The 22138-nt window shown below is 61.1% G+C and overlaps 3 protein-coding genes across 3 annotated transcripts in view; 1 reads left to right on the forward strand and 2 right to left on the reverse strand.

Moving 5' to 3' along the window:
- Positions 1 to 5332: 5332 nt before the first annotated feature.
- On the reverse strand, positions 5333 to 7843 carry KRTCAP2 (keratinocyte associated protein 2). Its single transcript, XM_040635764.1, has 5 exons — positions 7682 to 7843; positions 7269 to 7423; positions 7121 to 7184; positions 5718 to 5784; positions 5333 to 5484 (listed from the first exon to the last, which is right to left on the reverse strand). The coding sequence occupies exons 1-5, from the start codon at positions 7683 to 7685 to the stop codon at positions 5364 to 5366; spliced, it is 411 nt and encodes a 136-aa protein (XP_040491698.1). The 5' UTR covers positions 7686 to 7843; the 3' UTR covers positions 5333 to 5363.
- Positions 7844 to 9055: 1212 nt separating this feature from the next.
- TRIM46 (tripartite motif containing 46) lies at positions 9056 to 17464 on the forward strand. The gene is made up of 10 exons (XM_040635750.1): positions 9056 to 9097; positions 9880 to 10141; positions 10356 to 10699; positions 11353 to 11496; positions 11614 to 11709; positions 12326 to 12579; positions 12836 to 12957; positions 13957 to 14259; positions 15049 to 15346; positions 16339 to 17464. The coding sequence occupies exons 1-10, from the start codon at positions 9074 to 9076 to the stop codon at positions 16730 to 16732; spliced, it is 2241 nt and encodes a 746-aa protein (XP_040491684.1). The 5' UTR covers positions 9056 to 9073; the 3' UTR covers positions 16733 to 17464.
- An 819-nt stretch (positions 17465 to 18283) lies between these two features.
- MUC1 (mucin 1, cell surface associated) overlaps positions 18284 to 22138 on the reverse strand; it is a 4644-nt gene continuing 789 nt past the window's right edge. The window contains exons 3-7 of the mRNA XM_040635766.1: positions 20272 to 20327; positions 20030 to 20166; positions 19760 to 19881; positions 19532 to 19681; positions 18284 to 18614 (exon numbers count right to left, since the gene is read on the reverse strand). Coding sequence (XP_040491700.1) covers positions 18540 to 18614; positions 19532 to 19681; positions 19760 to 19881; positions 20030 to 20166; positions 20272 to 20327 — 540 coding nt within the window. The 3' untranslated portion in view covers positions 18284 to 18539. The remainder of the gene's footprint in view (positions 18615 to 19531; positions 19682 to 19759; positions 19882 to 20029; positions 20167 to 20271; positions 20328 to 22138) is intronic.

Here is a 22138-nt window from a genome sequence, read left to right on the forward strand (position 1 = left end):
GGCCCCCCCCCCCCCCAGCCCCTCCACCGCCCCGCGCGCAGTCCCCCCCCCAGCCCCTCCCCCGCCGGCTCCTCCTCCCCCGCAGTGTGAGGGGGGTGTGACTAGCCACGTTTTAGAGTCAAAGAGCTCGCCCAACTCGTCCAAGGACCTTCACCCGTAAGTGCTCAAAGCCAAAACTGGAAGGCAGGTCAGCCTGAGTTCAAGCCCCAGGCCGTGCCGCTGTCCCACGTCCTGTCTGGAACCTGGAATTCTCTGAGTCACAGAGGCTGGAAATGGGGCTGGAGGCTGCGGGCAGGAAGGGCAGGGGGCTCCGGCGGCATGGGGGGAGGGGTTACTGCTAGACACGCACACACCGCCGCGCGTGCACCTCAGTCCCAGAAACGCCCACGAAGCAGCCAGAGGTCTTGGCCCGTAAGAGGGATGTGTGGAAGGTTGTTCCTGGCCTCTTGACGGTGCAGCGTCACCCGAAAATGAGCGGGGGAGCCCCCTGCTCTTGCAGCTTGAGGGAAGGGGAGTTCTCAGAGAAGAGCTCCTCACAGGCCCAGAGGCCATTTGGCTGCGGTCTGAGCCCCCAGGGCCTCACAGAGACTCTCTCCACATGTGCTAGTCATACCACTGCCCTCTGACAGAACAGAGAGAAGCAACACACCACGCAAGGGGCCCAACGTGCTGTTTATACATATCTCTGGAATTTCCAGAGATATGTATAAATAGAATCATACAATGAATCTGAGATGCCCATTATCGTAGGACTTTATATTATAAAATAGGGCCTGTGGTTCCCTGTGAAGGAAATCTTTCTTTCTTTTTTTTTTTAATGTTTTTTATTATACTATGTTAGTCACCATACAGTACATCCCCGGTTTCCGATGTAAAGTTCGATGATTCATTAGTTGCGTATAACACCCAGTGCGCCATGCAATACGTGCCCTCCTTACTACCCATCACCGGTCTATCCCATTCCCCCACCCCCCTCCCCTCTGTAGCCCTCAGTTTGTTTCTCATAGTCCATAGCACTTGTTCTTATGAGTTTGAGAAGAATTGGCACTAATTATTTTTTAAGATTCAGTGTAACTCAGCAGTGAGGCCTTTTGTCCTAGGCTTTTTTATGTGGAAGTTTTGTTTTTTTTTTTAAGATTTTATTTACTTATTAGAGAGAGAGAGAGAGGGCACAAGTTGGGGGGGAGGGTGTCCAGAGGAAGAAGCAGACTTTCCATGAGCAGGGAACCCAACACAGGGCTCTGGCTTAAGGGACTGGATTCCAGGACCCTGGAATCACAACCTGAGCCAAAGACGACACTTAACAGACTGGCCTTCCCAGGCGCCCCTATGTGGAAGTTTTTGATTACTGATTCAATTTCTTTACTTGTGTAGTGGCTGTACCAACTTGCATTCCCACCAACAATGTAGGAGGAATCCCCTTTCTCCACATCCTCTCCAACAATTGTTGTTTCTTGCCTTGTCTATTTTTGCCATTCTAACTGGCGTAAGGTGGTATCTCAGTGTGGTTTTGATTTGAATTTCCCTGATGGCTAATGATTTTGAACATTTTTTCATGAAGGAAAACTTTCTAAAAAATCCTGTAATAATCCTGTTACTAGCATGATTATATTGTAATTTTGTGTTACAAAGTGTTCATTTGGGGCACCTGGGTGGCTCAGGTCATGATCCCAGCGTCCTGGGATCGAGTCCCATGTCGGGCTCCCTGCTCAGTGGGGAGTCTGCTTCTCCCTCTGCTTGCTGCTCCCCCTGCTTGTGCTCTCTCTCTGTCAAATAAATAATTTTTTTTTAAAAAGTGTTCGTTTGTTAAATGTAAACACTTCAAACATGTTTCCATTTTTCTTCGTCTTGAGGTTTACCTGGAGCCTCAGCAGACACAAGGGACCCGTGTCCCAGGGGACAGCTGTGAACCACGTGGGCCCAGGTGGAAGAGAGCTGGTTGGACTGAAGGACGCCCACCCCAAGCCCTGGGTTGCAAAGGCTGGGGAGAAGGGGCTGGGGAGAGGGGGCAGGGGAGGGGGGCCTGGGGACGGGGCTGGGGACTGGGGGCAGGGGAGGGGGGCCTGGGGACGGGGCTGGGGACTGGGGGCAGGGGAGAGGGGCAGCTGGCTCTGGTGCTTCCTGCCAGGCTCTGGCTGTTGGTCCAGGTGATACAGGTGCCTCCCTCTGGGGCACCAGGGGCTTCCCTCTGTGTCTCTAGGAACCCCAGCGAAGAGCCTTTCCAGCCCAAGTTCTGTGTGGCCAGCTTGCTCTCAGCCCCGGGGGGCTGGGGAGATAGGGTTTGGGAGCAGGATCTTGGCCCTGCCCCCCCCAGCAAATTCCACTCCGCTGGGAGAGGCAAAGCAAGGTACCTAAAGCAGAGCAGTTAAGTGCCACCAAGTGTGCCCGCACCGGGGTTCCGGCCATTGTTTGCCCAGGAGGCGGCTCTGGCTCTGTGACTGACCCTAAGTCAAGGAGAGTGGAGAGGGCAGGCCAGCCCAGAGGCCCCCGGAGGGGGCAGGGCCTCCTGCTTCCCATTCTTTTATGGTCCCCACAGTACCCGGGCCTTCTCTGCTCACAAAGAACTTCAGAGCTGGCTTTTGACTGAACCTTTCCCCTTTGTGTCTGTCTCTGCGTCTCTCAGCATCTCTGTCTCTACGAGTCTCTGGCTCTCTCTTGTTTCCCAACATCCTTCCCGAGCCCCTGGGGAGCAGAGCTGGGGGGCCGGGCAGTGGGAACCGGACTGCGTCCTGTTCTCACCAAGGACAATAAGGGCCGGAAAGGGCTGGAGCCAAGGCCTGGCGCGGACTCTCTCGCTCCCTGCCTGTCCTGGGCGCTCCCCACCCCCAGTACAACCCTGTGGTGTCCCCTCCCTCCAGTGCCAGTCTGGGGAGGAGTCCAGCCTCTGCAGGGGATTAGGGAACTCTCTTCCCTTCCCTTCCCACTGCCCTCTTCTCTCGTGGCATCACCTCCTGCCCAAGACCTGTACCTCCAGGGCCAGGAGCCACTGGACTGTCCTCCCCTGCCTGTCTCTCCACACGTCCAAGGCCCCCTCCCCCTGTATTATTTACTCCTGTTTCCGGAGCTGGTGGCGGTGCTGGCGGGTGGGCGGGTGTCAGGGCCACGTGTGAGGGAGCAGGAGGAAACATCTGGCTTCCCTCTGTCCTCCAGGGGCCCACCGCCTCTCTCTCCCCCAGGCCTCCAGCCACTGGGGTGGAGTGGAGCCCAGGGGAGCAGGGGCCAAGAGGTTAGCGCCTTTGCCCTTCCCGCCTTCAGGCCTCCAGAAGCCATGATGGCCTCACGCCCCCTTACTTAATGATGGTTATTAGTGGGTAGGATGCCCCCCTGCCAGGGTTAATTAGTAGGTTAAGGCAGGCAACCTACAACTAGGCACCCCAGAGATAGGCTGGGTGGAGAGCTGAGGTCGGCCCCAATCTGCCTTGTAAACGCACCTGTTCCGGAAGGGGTCATTATTCCTGAGCCACTCACTGCCCCTGGTCCCTACACAGTGGGCGGCAGCCGGTGCTCAGATCGCTTGGCGTGGCTCTGGCACCTGCTCTCCAGCTCCTCCCCACCCTCCCCTAGCCTGGCCCTACCCAAACTCTCATCTTGAAGCCAGGGTGCCCACAGGTGGCCAGATCCCCCGCCCCCCAGGCATCTATGCTCCCTGGCCCTCTGCCCACAGCTCCCACCCCTGTTAGGAGGAAGTCAGGGTTTGACAGATGGAGCCCTAGAACCAACTCAGCCTCCCCTTACATCCAGGGTCCATTTTGGACAACCTGTCATCCTCCCCCAGAGGGTCCCACGTACCACAACCCTCTAACCATCACTAGGTAAGTTAGAGCCTAGAGCACCCATTCCCTCTCAGGGAGGCTCTGGTGTCCCTTGAACGCTCTTTGCCTCCGCTCCCAGGGACACTTGCTTCAGATTCCAGCCCCCAAGGGCCCAGTCCTTCAGGGCCTTGGAGGCTGGCTTCCACCTGGACAGACTTGGGTCAGAAAGGTGAGACCAAGGGGCAACCCTCCCTAGCCCTCAGGGCAGGCTTGACCGGCAGATGCGAGCTGGTGGCGCCCTCTGCAGGCATGCTGGACACACTGCACAGCACTCCCCAAGCTAGGGTCTGAGAATAGGGTTGGGATTCAGGCCACCTGGATGGGAGTGGGTGGCGTGCACCTCTAATTAGAGGGAGGGGGCTCTAATCCTTGACCAGAAGTCCTTCGATTCACTTCTTCATCTCCATCGGGACTTCATCCCTACTTGGACACATCCCACGTACAGTATTTTGTCACCAGAAAAGCAGGTTCTGTCAACCAGCCCACGTCTTCACTGCCCACGATCAAGCACTATGCAGGATACGAAGCTGACCACAGCATTGTGCTCGCTCTAAAACCCATGCCATCCAGCAGGAGGGAAGATGCCCCAAAGGACCGGTGAGACGCCCCTCTGGGCACAGAGTAGGACCTAAGAAGCCACATCCTTCATTCCCATCAAGGTTAGCTCCGAAGCTGGTGGCTTTGTTCCTATCATTTTATATGCTTTGCTAAAACATAGCAAGTCCATGATCTCTTAGCTACGAGACAGAGAAGAGAAACTGAGGCACCCGAACAAAGAGGATGGGGCAGCGATCAACCTTGGAGTCTTTCTAAACACAGGCATCTTGGGACGCCTGAGCAGCTCAGTCTGTTAAGCGTCTGACTTTGGCTCAGGTCATGATCCTGGGGTCCTGGGGTCGAGTTCCACAGTGGGCTCCTTGCTCAGTGGGGAGCCTGCTTCTCCCCTGCCTGCTCTGCCTGCTGCTCCCCCTGCTTGTGCTCTGACAAATAAAATCTTTAAAAAAAAAATTTAAACACAGGCATCTGTCCATCCTGGAGCTGAACGAATGGGTCCAGGAGGGCGACATCAGTAGGGACTTTCCTCCCAAGGACTTGGAGCAGAAGGGGCAGGAGGCTTGTTTGCTCGGGGCGAGGAGTCAGAGTAACAAAGCCCCCAGAGGTGTAAATGAACTCCCCAGGGAGTTGTAGGGGTGAGGTGGCCTCTCCTCCCCTTGTTCTTCTGTTCCAAGATCTGTTCCACTCTGACGGGCAAGGAAGGCTTCCTGCACTACAGCTTTGACCCCTTTTCCAAAAGGTCAAGACGGCAGATCATCCATGCGCTTTTCTTCCACAAGACTTTCACACAAGCACTCACGGCACTGACAGCAGCCAATAAACATTTGCCAGAAACGAACCTTGGAGGAAGGCAAGCCCCACTACCCCCAAGGTCTGAAATCAACAGGTATCTATCTGCCACCACATTCCGCACACCCATGCAAGCACGGGCGGTAGAGGCCACAGCATATCACAGCTCACGGAGCTACAAAGAATCAACTTTATTGGACATTCAGGTCAATTTCTCTTTTTGCCCTTCCCCGTGACCTTGGCCGGTGTGAGGACAGGCGCCGCTGCCTGGTACAGAGCGGAGGAGATCTTGTTGATGTAGTACAGGCCAACCATGGAGAAGATGAAGCTGCACGGGGGAGACAAGAAGGCCACGCCGTCGGCGGGTGTGCTGCCGGCCCGGGGCCTCTCGGCGGCCACAGCGGCATGCGGGGAAGAACCCGGATCAGGGGTAGGAAGATGGGGCAGGGGAAAGGAGGGAGAACAGCGTGGGGGAGGGCGGGCAAGGTCTGGAACCCTTACAGGGGGTTCCAGTGCCAAAGGACAGGAGGCCGCACCCCTCCCCCGCTGTGAGGCACTTACCAGGTGGTGACGCAGACTCGGTGGATGAGGCCAGATGCAAAGAGAGCCAACAGGAGGCAGAGAAGAACTGGAAGGCAAGAGGGGACAAGGAGGGTGGCGGTCGGAACTGCAAACACCAGGCATTGGTATGTGGAGTCTAGGGGAAATCTGGGGCCCTCTGAAACGTGGGGAATCTGCTGCGAGGAGTATGGCATGACATCAGCAGGAGGACTTCAGATGCCCTCAGTGACACCCAGGACTTGGAGGGGGGAGACGCATGCTCATTGCCAGCTCTGTCCCGAATATCGCTTCCCTATCCTGGCTCTCTTACAATATAAAGGAAAAGGAAAAGTGATAAAGAGTCTGAAGGGCAAGGTTTGCTCCCATTTGGGAAGGAGAGGCAAGGCCTTTCCAACAAAAGCCAGCCACTAAGGACCAACTCATTAAACTAGGCGGCCAGTGGTGGAAGCTGAGGGCCTCACTGCCTGGAAGGAGGCTGGAGGGCAGGGCATCTGAACGCACATGCCCATGGAGCAGGAAAGGGTCCAGGCTATCTAGCGTAGGACTGGAGAGAAAGTGGGAGGCTAGACCGCAGGGCAGACGCCACCTGCCCAGCCGGGGAGGGCGCAGGGGGTCAAGAACCCTGCCCCACAACAAAGGTTTCTTTCAGAAGCCTAGAAAAACGGTACACATGGAAGAAAATCTCGGAGGTCTGGAGGCTGCTGCAGGGGAGGAGCTCCGGGAGGCCTCAGGGCCAGGTGGAGGGCCCGCCAGCCAGCGGAGGAGGGCAAGTATGCGAGGGCCACAGGGCGGGTCTGTGTTCTCCCGCAAGAGGCTCCTCCTCGCTGCCACCTTCACACCTGTGACATCCCTCAGGTGATCTGGCCTTGACTCCTCAGTTGCTTTATGAACTTAGTTCTGCATAAATAACTAGATCATCAGCTCTCCATTAAATGAGCTGTAACGAGTATCATTTCAAAGAGGAAATAACCTAACATTTATTCGAACTTGGTCAGGATTCCCGTGGACACAGACATCTGGTGTCTCTAACACCGAAGCTCTTCACGATCATCTCAAATGCACAGAACCCACTAACACTCGTTCAACTCCCCATCAACACCCCTCAATGAACGCGGTCCTGTGTCCTCCCCCACACCTTCCCAAGGACTATGCAAAGGCTTTCTGCACGGGCCCAGGATCCTCAGAGCCCCCCTGGGAACTAGGCTTCCTGCTCGCAGGCCTTCCTCCAGACCCGAGTCCAAGAGCTCGGGGAGGTGCTGGACCCCAGGCTGGCAACCGCCTCCATAGGTCTCAGCGTATCTCCTTCTGAACCACCTTTACCAACCAAGCACCTGGAAACTCAGTGCCCCGTTGGGGGCGGTTAGAGCAGACGGCTGAAGCACTCGGCCCCCATTTTCACTTACTCTCAGGGAAGATCTTGGCTTGGAATCCTTTGCCGAAGACCAGATTCTCCAGATTATTGAAGGCCTGGTCGAGGGAGTTAAGGGCAGGCAGAGCGACGGGGCAGAGCGGCGGGTTCCCTCCCCCCTCCCCCCAGCGCAGGAAGGATACAGTGAGCGAGAAGACGAACAGGCCGGAGCCCAGCAGGCCCCCCTGGATGGTGAGCCACTCGGTGGAGGCCAGCTGGCGACTGTACATCTGCATCCCGGCGAAGAGCAGCAGCGACAGGAGGGAGGAGAGCGCCAGCGACGTGCCCGTGCCCACGGCTGCAGGGGAGGCGAGGACGCGAGGCGCGGGGTCGGGCCGGGCCCTCCCGCCCGCGCCGCAGGCGGAGCCGGCCCCCGGCACCCCCGGGGCTGCGCACCCCCGCCGCGACCCCCCGGCGTCCCCGGCATCCCCGGGGCTGCGCACCCCCGCCCCCTGGGGCCCGGGACACGTCAGCTCGGCGGGCAGAGGACCGGGACAGTTGGCGCGCCCCAACCCCCCACCACAAGTCCGTCGGGGGATCCCGCCAGTCCCGTTACCCATTGCGTGCTGCCCCCGAGCCCAGTCAGCGCCTCAGGCCAAGAAACAGGAGAACCGAACCCGGGCGATCGGCCGCGCGCATGCGTCAGCCCCACTCGCGGGCTCGCTTCCTCCCCCACGTCTTGCTCGCGCTCCCTCTAGGCGCCCGGCCGCAGCGCCCCCTGCCGGCATGGAGGAGATATTGCGTCCAGGAGAGGTCTTGGCCACCGCCCTGGTCCCCGGTCCTTCCCCGCGCCCCGAGCGTCTGCTGCCCTCAGCGCAAGCCGCTGGGCCCGTGGCCCGTAGCCTCTAGCTCACCTCTGTCTTCTCTGTCATCTCTAGTCCCGTTCCTCACACCTCCCTCCCCCATGATCATGGCCTCGCATCTCCAGTGGACTCGTGCCCAAACCAAAATCTAGTCCTCCCATTCTGAAGCCCATCTCCTCTGAAACTATCCTCCCGTTTTATATGAGTAAGATTAAGGAGCCAATGAAGAATGCGAACATTAGAAGTGGCTCCCCCTCAAATACCATTCCATGTCACCCAACCCCCCGACCGTCTTCCGAAAACCACGTGGGGAGAACTATTTCCCACCTCCTACCTCGACGGGCGCTGTTCGAGGCTGTCCCTGGAGCATGCGCAGTGACATCTCACCCCCACCCCTCCCCACACCCCCACCGGGCTCCTGCATTAAGCCCGGGGTTCGCAGCCGCAGCCGGGATCGGGCACCCGGGGGCGGGCGGGCATGCTAGGGCCATGGCTGAGGGTGAGGATATGCAGACCTTCACTTCCATCATGGATGCACTGGTCCGCATCAGTGTGAGTTAAGGTGGGGTCGAGGGAAAGGGGAGGGGGAGGATAGGGGTCCGGGGCAGGCCGGGACCTTGGACAGGTGGCGCTGAGGCAAGATGCTGGGATGTAGAGAGGGGGCTGGGGATGGCAGAAAGGACTGCGAGGGTCGGGGTGCAGGTTGGAGAAGGTAATCCCGGGGCAGCCCGGAGGTGAGAGCCATGGAGGCGTCCCTCTGCTGGGGTGTGAGGACCCGGGAGCTGCCCGGATGCGGCGGTTTGGCTGGGGTAGCCGCCAGCGGTGCACCAGGGCTGGGGCTGCAGGGCCATGGGGCTATGCCATGAGGAGGGGGCGTGTGTGAGCTTGGATATTTTCCAAGAAAACTGAGGCTAGGTGAGGGGCGATGAAGGAGCCGCCCCCAGGGTGCAGTTCCAAATTTGGACCCTTCGGCGAGACCCCACCCCACTGCGCCCCCACTCAGGGCTGCCTCCGAGCCCACGGTTGTCATGGCAACCCGTGCCCGGCTCTCCCAGGGGCGGTGCCAACCCTGCTCCCCCCCACCACTTCCTTCCCCCTCCCTGCCTGTCCCTCCCTCCTTTGTGTCAGCTGCGCCCCTGACCGGGATGGCTGCGAAGAGAGGGACCAAGGTGAGGTGTGGGGGTGGAGCATAGCTTGAGGACCCCCTCCACCAAAAAAGGGAGGGGTACTTCCGGTGGGGAGGGGGCAAGTAGGCGGGCGCTTGTTTCCCCGTCGCTTGGGGAGGGGGTTGTGGCTAGTCAGGTCGCGCCGGGGGAAGGAGCGGGAGGGCCGGATGGTGGAGGGCAAAAGGGAATGGGTTAGTATCGGGGACCCGAGGAGACGGCTGGGGAAGCGAAGGATGGGGAATGGAGGCTGGGGCGGCCGCAGGCTGAGCCGCGGCAAGATGACGGACGCGGTGAGCAGGAGGATGGAGAGCGTGCAGCGCCTGGCTATAGGGAGGAGTCACGCTGGGGAAGGGGGGGGTTGCCAGAAAGGGGGGCGGGGGTCTGCACCAAGCTGCAGAACGGGCGGCGTCCTTGAGAAGCTGGTGGCCCAGAGATGGGGGGGTTGGGGGCAATGGCCAGGTGAGAGGGGCTGCCCGCCCAGCGCCCGCCGGGGGAGTGAAAGAGGTGGGGCTTGAGGCCGGGGGTGGGGGGCAGGTGCTCCAACCAGGAGTTCCAACCGCCCCTCCGCAGGCTTTAGCTCTCTGCAGGAGGAAGACAGGCAGGAGCCAGAGCTGGGAAGGTCTATGAGCCGGGCCCAGGCCGGTGCTGGGGAAAAGCCCCACATAGCTTGCCTTGCCCCTTCCTGAGATCCCTTGGGTTTCTAAGGGCAGCTGAGAGGCCTGCTGAGATATGCCCCCCCCCCCACCGTGTCCGTGCTCTGACCCAACCTCCTGCTCCCTCCACAGACAAGCATGAAGAACATGGAGAAGGAACTGCTGTGCCCAGTATGTCAAGAGATGTACAAGCAGCCGCTGGTGCTGCCCTGTACCCACAATGTGTGCCAGGCCTGTGCCCGGGAGGTGCTGGGCCAGCAGGGCTATATAGGCCATGGTGGGGACCCCAGCTCCGAGCCCACCTCTCCTGCTTCCACCCCTTCCACCCGAAGCCCCCGCCTCTCCCGCAGAACTCTCCCTAAGCCAGACCGCCTGGATCGGCTGCTTAAGTCAGGTGGGGCTGGGTCCTGTGGGGTGGGGGTGGGGATGCTGGGATGTCCGTCGTGGTCCGGGGCCTCTGTCTCGCTGAAGGTGCAGACACTGTTCCTTCAGGCTCTAATGGGAGCTGAGCGCTGGCACAATAAAAATTATCTTTTGAATTGAACGAACTTGCCCCACACTCGGCCAGCTGTGACTTTCAGTTCCCTCCCTCTCTGGCACTTCCACAGGCTTTGGGACGTATCCCGGGCGGAAGCGAGGTGCTCTGCATCCCCAGGTGATCATGTTCCCATGCCCAGCCTGCCAGGGTGATGTGGAACTGGGGGAGCGGGGCCTGGCGGGGCTGTTCCGGAACCTGACCCTGGAGCGTGTGGTGGAGCGCTACCGCCAGAGCGTGAGTGTGGGTGGCGCCATCCTGTGCCAGCTGTGCAAGCCACCGCCACTAGAGGCCACCAAGGGCTGCACCGAGTGCCGGGCCACCTTCTGCAACGAGTGTTTCAAGCTGTTCCACCCCTGGGGCACCCAGAAGGCCCAGCACGAGCCCACCCTGCCCACCCTCTCCTTCCGCCCCAAGGTGAGCCAGCGGAGAGAGGGGCCTGGCAGTGCTGGCTGGGTGGGGAGCGGGCACGGTGGGCTTCCCAAGGGAGGCGGGCAGAGCTTGCCACTGCCAGGCTCCTTGTTCTGTAACTACTACAAAGAGGGACTGGATCAATGTTTAAACCTCTTGGAGCCCCATCTTCCCGTCTGTGAGTGAGAATGATTAGATCTGCCCTACAGCACCCACACCCTGGGGGTTATCGAGGGGATCCCAGGAGGTAGTCTGTGAAAGTTACCCCTGGGCTAAAAAGGTTTGTCTGCATTCATTCATTCATTGAGCAAATATTTATCCAGCACCCTTGCGCCTGGTGCTATTCTCGGCATTGGGGATGGCAGTGAGCAAGATGGACAAGGTTAATTATTAGCCACAAGGCAGAGATTAATTATCATCATTCTTGCTGTTACCGCTCTTGTGGAGGTGGGAGGGAGGGAGGGAGGGAGGGTGCCGGGGACGCTCACTTCCATTCCGGTGCACGCCACCAGGTGGCACTGTGGAGCACCCCAGCCGGACTCCCCTCTCCCCTCGCCCGCCCGCCCGCCCGCCAGCCAGGCTGCACACTGCTTCTGCTCCAGGTCAGCAGCCTTAAACCCACCGTTGGCCGATGATGTCATTGCTCTTTCTGTCCCTAGGGACTGATGTGTCCGGACCACAAGGAAGAGGTGACCCATTACTGCAAGACATGCCAACGGCTGGTGTGCCAGCTCTGCCGAGTAAGGCGCACCCACGGAGGGCACAAGATCACACCCGTGCTCAGCGCCTACCAGGCCCTCAAGGTGAGGACCCTGCCTCGCTCCACCCGCGCCAGCCCACACGCACACCCTCTTACACCTCCTCCCAACTGCCGGCTTCTCCGAGCTAGGCATGATGCCCACCTCTTTCTTCCCCCTCAGGACAAGCTGACAAAGAGCCTGACATACATCCTGGGAAACCAGGACACAGTACAGACCCAGATCTGTGAGCTGGAGGAGACCGTGAGGCACACTGAGGTGAGGGAGGGCGTGGAGGTGGGCCCAGGGCCCCGCCCAGGAGTGGAAGCAGGAAGGGGCTGTGGAGGGCCTGGCCCAATCCCCTGCTTGACAGCTCAGGAAGCCCGTGTGGGGTCCATGGCTGTGTCGAGGGGAACAGTGTGGCTATCACCCAGGATCAGGACAGCTTGGAGAGCCTCGGGGACAGAGCTCGGATGCCCTCAGGCTCAGCCGCCCGCTGAGGACGACACACTTCCCTGGAGCTAGGGCGAGGCTCCGTCTCTGGCACCTTCTGCCAGGCTGCTTGAATCAGCTGCCGTGGGCTGACACGGGGACGGGCAGTAAGGATGGCCCAGAGGCAGGGCACAGCAGTGCGGTCCGAGTGGGCGGTAGCCTGTTAGTCATGGTCTCTTATCTGGGGGACTCCTTACAGGATCAGGATGAAGGTGTGGGCATCCAGGAAGGGTGGCACCGAGTGTCAGGAGCCGAGCCCATCTGGGTGTACAGGTGTCTTTGGAGCCATGGGCCTGGCCTTGTGGGAGCGGCCGGGTAGCGTGTCCCTGGATCTGTGGTGATCCCAGGGAGGCTGGCGCAGGTGCTGCCTTTGAGGAGATACTGAGTGCTGCTCTCTGGGCAGGTGAGTGGTCAGCAGGCCAAGGAGGAGGTGTCCCAGCTGGTGCGGGGACTGGGGGCTGTGCTGGAGGAGAAGCGCGCATCGCTGCTTCAGTCCATCGAGGAGTGCCAGCAGGAGCGCCTGGCCCGTCTCAGCGCCCAGATCCAGGAGCACCGGAGCCTGCTGGATGGCTCAGGTCTGGTGGGCTACGCCCAGGAGGTTCTTAAGGAGACAGACCAGCCTTGCTTCGTGCAAGCGGCCAAGCAGCTGCATAGCAGGTACGCGGGGGCGCAGGCTCCCGGGGGGCAGGGGTCACGGGTGCAGCCAGTGTCTGAGCCGGTGTCTGTACTGCTGTCCTATGGCGAGGTGGGTCCTGAGGATTGTCACCAGGCCAAACTGATATCCAGCTTACCTGAAGGGACCGGGAGGTGACCCAAAGCAGGTGCCGAGGCTCTAGGGACAAGCGAGGCAGAATCAAGGGGAAGGGCAGCTGCCCAGATGGGAGTGCCTGACCCTTGCCTGCCCCCATGCCAGGATTGCCCGAGCTACGGAGGCCCTCCAGACGTTCCGGCCAGCTGCCAGCTCCTCCTTCCGCCATTGTCAGTTGGACGTAGGGCGTGAGATGAAGATGCTGACAGAGCTTAGCTTCCTGCAAGGTAAGGAGGTGGCCAGGGTGGCCCCGCGCCCAGTTACAGCCTTCCTCCCTTCTTCCCCAGCAGCGGGCCCGGGGGGCAGTGCCCACCAGGGACCTCCCTGGCCTCCTGCCCAGCCTGGCCAGCCGCCCCTCCCACCTCGCCCACCCGGCCACACCGTCCCACCGCGCTCAGCGCTGCTTCTCCCTCTCTTTGTTTGTAGGCTGTGGCCACCGCGGACTCTGCTCCGGAGCACCCCAGGCAAGTCAGCGGCCCTGCCCCGGGGGCCCTGCCCTGCCGCCCCCACACAGCTCGGCCACCCATTCATTGCTTCCTTCTCTGTCCTGCCTTCACTGGACTCTTGGTCCTCCCCCCACCTTCCACCAGTGCCCTCTGTCTCTCTCTGCCTGCCCTAAGCTCCTGCCTAATCCTTGCCCTTCTGACCTTTTGTCCTTGGGATTCTTGCCCGCTGGACTTTCCTTCTCTTCCCCTTGACCTTCGTCTCCTGCCATCGTCAAGCTTTTGCTTGTCCTCTGTTGTCCCCTGTTTTCTGCCTTGCTGGCTCTCGCATCTGTCTCCCTCCTACTCTGCCCCTCCTTCCTGTCCAGTGCTCTTTCCCCGGCTTCCAGTGGCCTCTGTCTGCCTTTCCCTGGGGCTCCTCTTTATTCATAGAATAAAAAAGGTCCTAGAAACAAGGGTCCCCATCTGGTCTAAGACCGTTTTTGACAGAGGAGGAAACTGAGGCCCAGAATTGGGAAGCAGCTGCCCTAAGGCTGCAGTTGGGAGGATGGCAGGCCAGGACCGTGCGAGGCCTCCTGCCTCCTGCCGGGTGCGCACCGCCTCTCCCCTGCTCCCTTGGGCTCTGCCCTGCCCCTCCCTGCCTGGTACCCGGATGGCCTTGCCCCCAGTTCCCTCTCACCCACACTCACCCCCCCGGCCCCCGCTGCTTTCCCTTTTCCTGCCTGCCCTCCGTGTTAGGCCCGCGACCAGGCCCTGACTGACCCCCGCTGTCTCTTCCCACAGTGCCCGAGGCTCCCGTCATCGACACGCAACGCACCTTTGCCTACGACCAGATATTCCTGTGTTGGCGGCTGCCCCCCCACTCGCCACCTGCCTGGCACTACACCATCGAGTTCCGGCGCACTGATGCGCCCGCCCAGCCGGGTCCCGCCCGCTGGCAGCGGCGAGAGGAGGTGAGGGGCACCAGTGCCCTGCTTGAGAACCCTGACACAGGCTCTGTGTACGTGCTGCGTGTCCGGGGCTGCAACAAGGCCGGCTATGGCGAGTACAGTGAAGATGTGCACCTGCACACGCCCCCAGCACCCGGTGAGCGGGCAGTTGGGCGGGCGCGGGGCACACTGGGACCCCCCCCAGCATCCGGTGAGCGGGCAGGTGGGCGGGCGCGGGGCACGCTGGGACCCCCTCACCGCACTAACAGCTGGTGCTGGGCGGGCACTGGGGAGACAGCACAGTGGGCCACGCTCAACGACTCTGGAGCTTCTAGCCAGCGGTGGCTCTGGGCAAGTCACTTGCCCTCCCGGAACTCCAAGCCCCTCTTTCTTAGCGATAATAATAGTGTTATTGCTGTGAGAATGAAGCCAGTGAGCTTCCAACTCATAGTAAAGACTCAGTGAAGGTTAGGACGGCGTCTCTCCAGACAATAGTCTGGCCCCTGGGGTATAGGCATAATACTGGAGCATCACCGCCCAAGTGGGGTGTAAGGGCCAGGCGCGAGCACCAGAGCGTGCCCTGGAAGGTGTAGGTCGGTGGCAGGGGCAACGTCACCAGCTGGGACAGAGCAGCAGTGGGGACTCGCCAGTGGGGGAGGGGTGGGAAGAAGCACTGCAGGTCACCTGGGTCTGGGAGACTGGTTTCTGGGCCCACTAGTACCCACTAAAACTCTTCCTGGAGTCCCATACCCATTTGAGGTGCCCCCTTCTTTTCTCCTTGTGTCCCCCATGCAGTTCTCCAAGCCCTGGTCCCTGGAGCTCCCGCCCACCCCTTGGCAGCTTGTTTCACATTCTGAAATCTGCCAGTGTCCTTTGCTGACAGCTCACGGCTTCCACGGCCTGGGTTTGTCCCTCAAGTCCTTTCTCTGTCACTCCCCCACTGCAGTCCTGCACTTCTTCCTGGATGGCCGCTGGGGCACCAGCCGAGAGCGGCTGGCCATCAGCAAGGACCAGCGAGCGGTGCGGAGTGTTCCAGGGCTGCCCCTGCTGCTGGCTGCCGAGCGGCTGCTCACTGGCTGCCACCTGAGCGTGGACGTGGTCCTGGGAGATGTGGCCGTAACCCAGGGCCGCAGCTACTGGGCCTGTGCCGTCGACCCAGCCTCCTACTTGGTCAAGGTGGGCGTCGGGCTGGAGAGCAAGCTTCAGGAAAGCTTCCAGGGCGCCCCCGATGTGATTAGCCCCAGGTCAGGCCTCTTTGGAGGGGATGGAGTGTGGGGGTCCTGGGTGGGGGAGCTGGGGACACGATGGGGGTGGCAAGGGGAGCTCTCGCTGGTTGGGGTGGAGTGGGGATGTCTAGGAGCATGGATGCCAGGCTGGGGCCTGGGGCTGGGGCAAGCGTGGGCTTAGCACAAGTGCTTAGAGAATTGGTTTTCAGAGGAGCCTGTGGCTGGGCAGAGGGCTGCAGGAGAGGGAGCCATCCAGTGGTTCCCATCTGTCCTCAGGACCACCGCAGCATCTCTCTCTGAGAACCTCTGCATCTCCCAACATCCTGTTCCAACACGCTTTCTCCGAGAAACCCTCTCTCCTCCCTTCACCACGTCTGTCCTCAACATCCTGAGATCCTTCCCTTAAAATGTCCAACTCCATCCCCTCTACTGCCAACGCGCTGTTTAACACCCCCCAACACATATGCCTCCCTGAACCCTTCCTCCTGGCACTCTATCCCTGAATACCCCATTTCTTCTCAGTGCTCTTCCGCCAACACCAATCCCCCCACCCCGTGGCACCCCACCCCCACCTCCACTCCACCTCTCTCCCGACACCCACCTTCCCAGCAGCTTTCTCTCCCCAGTCCCTCAGTGACGAAGCCCTATCCTCAACATTCTCGAACCCTCCCCACGACCCTCCCAGCACAATGTCCCCATGTGGTTCTCCTCCCCACCTTCTTGTCTCCTATCTCTTCCTGGCGCCCGATCCTCACCTCCATCCCTCCTCCTCCTTCTCCGCCACCTCTCCTGCCAACGTGCCTGCTTTCGATACCCCTTTCCCGCTGGACTCACACCCCTGCCCCATATTCTAATTCTCCACCCAGGACCTCCACACGTCCTCCCGGGACCCCAAATCGATCCTTTCAACAACTTGCTCCCCAATGTCTCAGCCCTCTGCCCCCTCCCCCGCCGTGCCCCACTCCCTTCCCCCTCCCCCAACACTCTCCTACCCAACTCCGCTCCTGCAGGTATGATCCGGACAGCGGGCACGACAGTGGTGCCGAGGATGCCACAGTGGAGGCATCTCCGCCCTTCGCTTTCCTGACCATCGGCATGGGCAAGATCCTGCTGGGGTCCGGGGCCAGCTCCAATGCAGGGCTGACGGGGCGGGACGGCCCTGCAGCCAGCTGCACCGTGCCCCTGCCGCCCCGCCTGGGCATCTGCCTGGACTATGAGCGGGGCCGCGTGTCTTTCCTGGATGCCGTGTCCTTCCGCGGGCTGCTGGAGTGCCCTCTGGACTGCTCGGGGCCCGTGTGCCCTGCCTTCTGCTTCATCGGGGGTGGTGCGGTGCAGCTCCAGGAGCCAGTGGGCACTAAGCCTGAGAGGAAGGTCACCATCGGGGGCTTTGCCAAGCTGGACTGACCCTTTCTGGCCCCTCCTGGGCCCTGGCCCTCTAGGCCTGCTGGAGCTGGGTTATTCCTCCGGCAGCTTCTCCCCAAACTCTTCCTACTATGTCATCCTGTCCCTTACCCTATGTCTGTGTATTCCCGGGGCCTTCTCTTGATCAAGGGACTCTCCCCTGCTCACCTTTCTAGATGTCCCCCATTCTCTCCATTGCCTGTTAAGTCATGCCCCAGCCCCCACCAAGCCTCTGGCCCACACCCTGCCCTTGGCATCCTACAAGTCACGGACAGAGCCCTCCCTGGGCTGACTAGGAGGGGGGGCACCCGAACACTGGGCATGACCCCAGCTCTGTGCTCTGCCCTCCGCCCGCCAAGCTCCCTGCCCCATCGATGCTGAACTGCAGCCTTGGGGTAGGCAGACTTTTTGGCAGGACATTGCCCAGGCACTCCCTGGTGAGAAGAGGACCCTATCATCCTGCTTGAGTTGCTGGGGTCCCCACACCCCTCGGCCGCATGCCTGTATTTCTCCTCCTCCCTCTTGCATGCTTCACCCTGTCCTGCACCCATATGCCAACGTGCCAAGTCTCCCTGGGGGCCCCAGCCAAGGTTGCGTGTCCCTGGTGGGCTGGGCTAGGCACGGCCCCCGGGGCCTGCTGCTGCCCCTACAGTGGGCACTGCCAGGCCTGTGCCAGCGACAGCCGCTATTTTCATGGTTTATAAACAATAAACTATGTTGCCAGGCACATCTCTGCCTTCCCTGAGCCCGACCGTCCCTTTTCATTTCTGTGCTGGGTGTGTGACAGGTGGGAAGGACCCAGGGAGCCCCACTACTGCTCAGAGCAGGGGTGCTCAGAGGATCTGGTGCCCGAGGGAAAGAGGGCCCAAGCAGGTGCTCCCGAGCCTCCTCCCGACACATGTTCTGGCTCAAGCCCCAGCCAATGGGTGGCCTACTGGGGGCGCATCGCACTGGCCATGGCAGGGCCCAGGCCCCCAGGGCATGTGGTGAGGGGGGCGCGCACCGCGCCTGGGCCCAAAGGGGTCGGGGAACCAGAACCACTTCCCCATTCCCAAGGTGCCTGCAGCAGACCCCGCCAGCCAGGGAGGAGGCCGGGCTGGGCGCCAGCGTCCGGATCTGATGCTGTGCTTATCACGGCCATGTTGACTCTGCCTGTTATCGCTGCCCACACACTTACTTCACACTCTGCCAGCTAAGAATAGAGGCACTAGGGGCACCGGGCCAAGGGGAGGTGAGGGCGTGGCTGCCGCCAGCCCCCAGCCCAGGAGAGGGGAGAGCGCTCCCGGCGGGTGCAGGCCCGGCTGGGTCACACTGGCCTCCAAGCCAACTCAGTTTCGTTTCCTCCTTCCTCTTGTGCCAGCAGGGATGGGAAGAGGTGACCTGTGCCCCAATGTCATCTCCTTTACACGTCTCCTGCTTTCCAAATGAACCCTACTCTTGCCTTCTTCCCCCCCATCTCCCTCAAAGACCCCTTCCAACCCCCCCCCCGGGGTCTATGGGTCACAGATGACAGATCCAAAGTTGGCAGTCAGCACAGAGGAGGTCCCCGTTTTATTCAGCCCCAGTCTGGTTCGCACTTCCATCTGGGGCTTCCGGGCCGTTCCTCCTGGGAGCCACTGTCCCAGGCCTGTCCCCAAGGGGCTCGGATGGGTTCAGCAGGGCAGGGGACCTGGTAGGGCCTGTGAACAGCCCACCTGAACTCCCCGCTCACCAGCCCAGAACAGAGTTGAGCAGAGAGAACTCTGGCAGTGAGGAGCCCGAGGGAGGCATGTGGCACTGGCGTCTGGTCGCCAGGCCGGGCAACGTGCTTCTACAAGTTGGCAGAAGTGGCTGATGGGTTCGGGTTCACATAAGAGAGGCCGCTGCCCCCGTTGCCTGCAGAGACCTAGGTGGGGAGATGAGACCCAGGCTGAGGGGCAGTAGCTTTCCTGGGAGAAAGTGCCTCCCAGGGCTCCCAGATCACACCCCAAGCTGGGGTAGTAAGTCTGGGATCTAACTCTCAAAGGGTTAATTGGGAGAGCACCTGCCCGGCACTACTGGCAGCCAGGTGACTGTAAACAGGGCCCAGGGCCGCTCCTCCCCCCTCTGCTCCCCTTCACTCCCTCCCCTTGGCTCTCATCAGCTCCCTTGTCCTCCCCCACTACCCCTTTCTCTTTCCATCCTCTGCTCCTCCAGCCCAAGCAGGTCTCTGTAAAGCTGGGAGAAGGAAGTCTCTGGGCGAAGGAAAACAGGGTCCTGAAAAGGAAACTCCCCTCCCCCACCCAGAGTGGCGCTCCAGCCCCAGGTGACCGAAGTAATTATTTACTAGGTCCTGGAGAGAAAGGCCAGGGGAGGAAAGGAGGAGGAGGGCTCCTTGCTTCCTTGAGACTCCCAAGTACCCCATGGCACCAAGTTCACCTGACTGGGTGAGACTTCCTCCCCTACATCAGACACCCCCCCCACTAGTCTTTCTAAAGCGACCCTCCACTCCTAGGCGCTGAGTGGGGGCACACGTGCTCATTCCCTCCTGAGTCCTGCATGAACGGCTCCCCTGGGTGCCCCATGCCTGTCCTCTCAGGTCCCAGCAGCTGTGGCTGAGTTCAGCAGAGCAGTGAATGCTGTTCTGGAAATGTAGTTAGTAGGGACACTCTCTGTTGAGATCCCCTTCTTCCCAAGGTCCCTTCCCCAGGCCTTCCCCGCCTCCAGCCCCTCTGACCACCGCCCCCCCCCCCAGGCCCACTGCAGCCTCTCATGTTCTCTGGGCTCTCAGAAGCCCTGCCAACCCCAGCCTCTGCCTCCCTGCCCCTGTGGGGCCCTCCTCACCTCCTCATAGGGGCTGCGTCTGCCGCTGCCAGGCGGCACATAGCGCCCGTGGGTGTGGTAGGTGGGGTACTCGCTCATAGGATGGTAGGCGTTGCGGGTCGGAAAGATGTCCAGCTGCCCGCAGTTCTTCCGGCGGCACTGACACACAGTCTGGGGAAACAGGACGTTATGGGGTGCGGTTCCTGCTAGCAGGGGGCCTCTGGTCAGGCCTAGAGACCAAACACTTACCATGGCAATGACACAGATGATGGCGAGTGCGACCAGGACACAGACCAGCACCAGCAGGGCGACGGCCCAGCCAGGCACCCCAGACCCGGACTGGCCAGAGGAAGGGAATGACACATCTTGCACTAAACACAAGGAGAGTGGTCAGAATATTCTCCCAAAGGAGGTGACCCTCCCCCTCCTAGCACCCTGGGGAAGAGCAGGAACGCAGGTGCTGGAGAGAGGGGGCCTGCAGGCGAGGTGCTGGGCAGCAGCTGGGGACAGTGGCCTCACCAGTAACACCTGAGATGGACAGGTCGTATCTGTCTAGTAGATCTCTCCCGCGCTCTTCAAACTGGGTCTTCACGCCGCAGGCGTCAACAGAGCCCTTTCTGAAGGCCAGGGCTGACTCCACCAGCACAGATCCTGGTCTGCTCACAGGGAAATGGGCCACTCAGCCACGGGTCCCAGCTTTGGGTCAGCAATGCCCCCAGCCACGAGGGCAGCCGTCCTCCCCCCCACACCCAGAACTGTACCTGAACTTGATATTGGAGAGACCCAGAAAACCTTGCTGTTCATAAATCTGCAAAAGCTGGGGTGAGAGAAGAAGGAAGAAGGATTGAGGGAAACAGGTCAGGCCGTCTGGAGCCAGCTGCGGGGCGAGCTCAGAGCACGGGAGAGAAAAGACACCTACTCACCAACTCAGAAATGTTCCTCTGCAGCCCCTGGTAGTAGCTAGTGCTGGGATCCTCCAGGGAAGAGTCAAACTGGAGGTTCTGAATAGAAAAGGACAGGAAGAACAAGGAGATCCGCACAGAAAACTGCGGAGAAGTGCTACTATTGGAGGAGGTGAGGGGTTCTCTGCTATGGCGAGTGGTGCTGGCAGTAGTCCTGGTGCCGTGGCTGGCCGGGCCGCTGGTCGGGGATGAGGCGCTGTGGTGTGCCGGGGTGGAGGCCGAGCTGGAGGCCGGGCCGCTGGTCGGGGGTGAGGCACTGTGGCTTGCCGGGGTGGAGGCCGAGCTGGAGGCCGGGCCGCTGGTCGGGGGTGAGGCACTGTGGCTTGCCGGGGTGGAGGCCGAGCTGGAGGCCGGGCCGCTGGTCGGGGATGAGGCGCGGTGGCGTGCCGGGGTATAGGCCGAGCTGGAGGCCGGGCGGCTGGTCGGGGATGAGGCGCGGTGGCGTGCCGGGGTATAGGCCGAGCTGGAGGCCGGGCGGCTGGTCGGGGATGAGGCGCGGTGGCGTGCCGGGGTATAGGCCGAGCTGGAGGCCGGGCGGCTGGTCGGGGATGAGGCGCGGTGGCGTGCCGGGGTATAGGCCGAGCTGGAGGCCGGGCGGCTGGTCGGGGATGAGGCGCGGTGGCGTGCCGGGGTATAGGCCGAGCTGGAGGCCGGGCCGCTGGTCGGGGATGAGGCGCTGTGGCGTGCCGGGGTGGAGGCCGAGCTGGAGGCCGGGCCGCTGGTCGGGGATGAGGCGCTGTGGCGTGCCGGGGTGGAGGCCGAGCTGGAGGCCGGGCCGCTGGTCGGGGTTGGGGTGTCAGAGGGGGATGTAGTGCCAGCTGTAAGGAGTTGAGGTCACAGGGTTGGGTTAGGGGACAAATCAGGAGGAGGAGGAAATACAGTCTGATATCTGGAACAGTAATGGCACAGGAAGATCTAGAGAGTGGGCCAGATCCTGGGTCGGCCTTCCTCTTCCTTCCTGGCTGACAGCCTCCCTCTCTCTTCCCACACCCCTTTGGTCCTAGGGGTCCGTTTCTCCACTCCTAACAGCTAACCTTTCCTGACCCCTCCCCCCCGCCCCCAGACTTCGCGGCAGGTCACTCCACTCTCCCTGCACCAGCTCTCCTTAGGCGCTGACTCTTCCGTCCATCCTTAGCCTCTCTCCTTTCTTCTGGCACAGACTGGGTCAGACCTGCCTGCAACTTCTTCCCCTTGGGGTACCATCTGCTAGGAAAGAAAACCCACAGAAAGCCTGGGAAGACCCCATGAGCAAAGCAGGCCCCTCCTCACCTGTACGCTGTAGGGACACCAGGAGCAGAAGGAAGAGAGGGGCCCGGAAGCCCAGTGTCATGGTGGTGGTGAACTGGGTGGGGAGGGGGCGGCACAGTCTCGGGAAGACGCTGCTGCGAGGTGGGGCGGGCACAAGCGCCTGCCGCTTTATACCGGTCCCCGGCCCGCCCTAGGCTCAGCCGAAGCAGGTGACAGGTGACAAAACTCCGCCCCCTCCCCCTTTCCCTACCTTCTACTTCTTCCTCCTCCTCCCCACCCATTCCTGGCCCCTCAGGTGGGGTACCTGGGCTCAATCACTCAACCCTCTGACAACCTGTTTGTTCTCCAAATGGTCTCCTCCTTTCACCAACCACTCCCTGGCTCCAGAAGGCCGGGAAGGGGTGGGGGGAATCAAGGC

The sequence above is a fragment of the Ursus maritimus genome, unplaced genomic scaffold (genome assembly GCF_017311325.1).
Source record: "Ursus maritimus isolate PB19 unplaced genomic scaffold, ASM1731132v1 scaffold_2, whole genome shotgun sequence".
In the NCBI taxonomy this organism is placed as follows: Eukaryota; Metazoa; Chordata; class Mammalia; order Carnivora; family Ursidae; genus Ursus; species Ursus maritimus.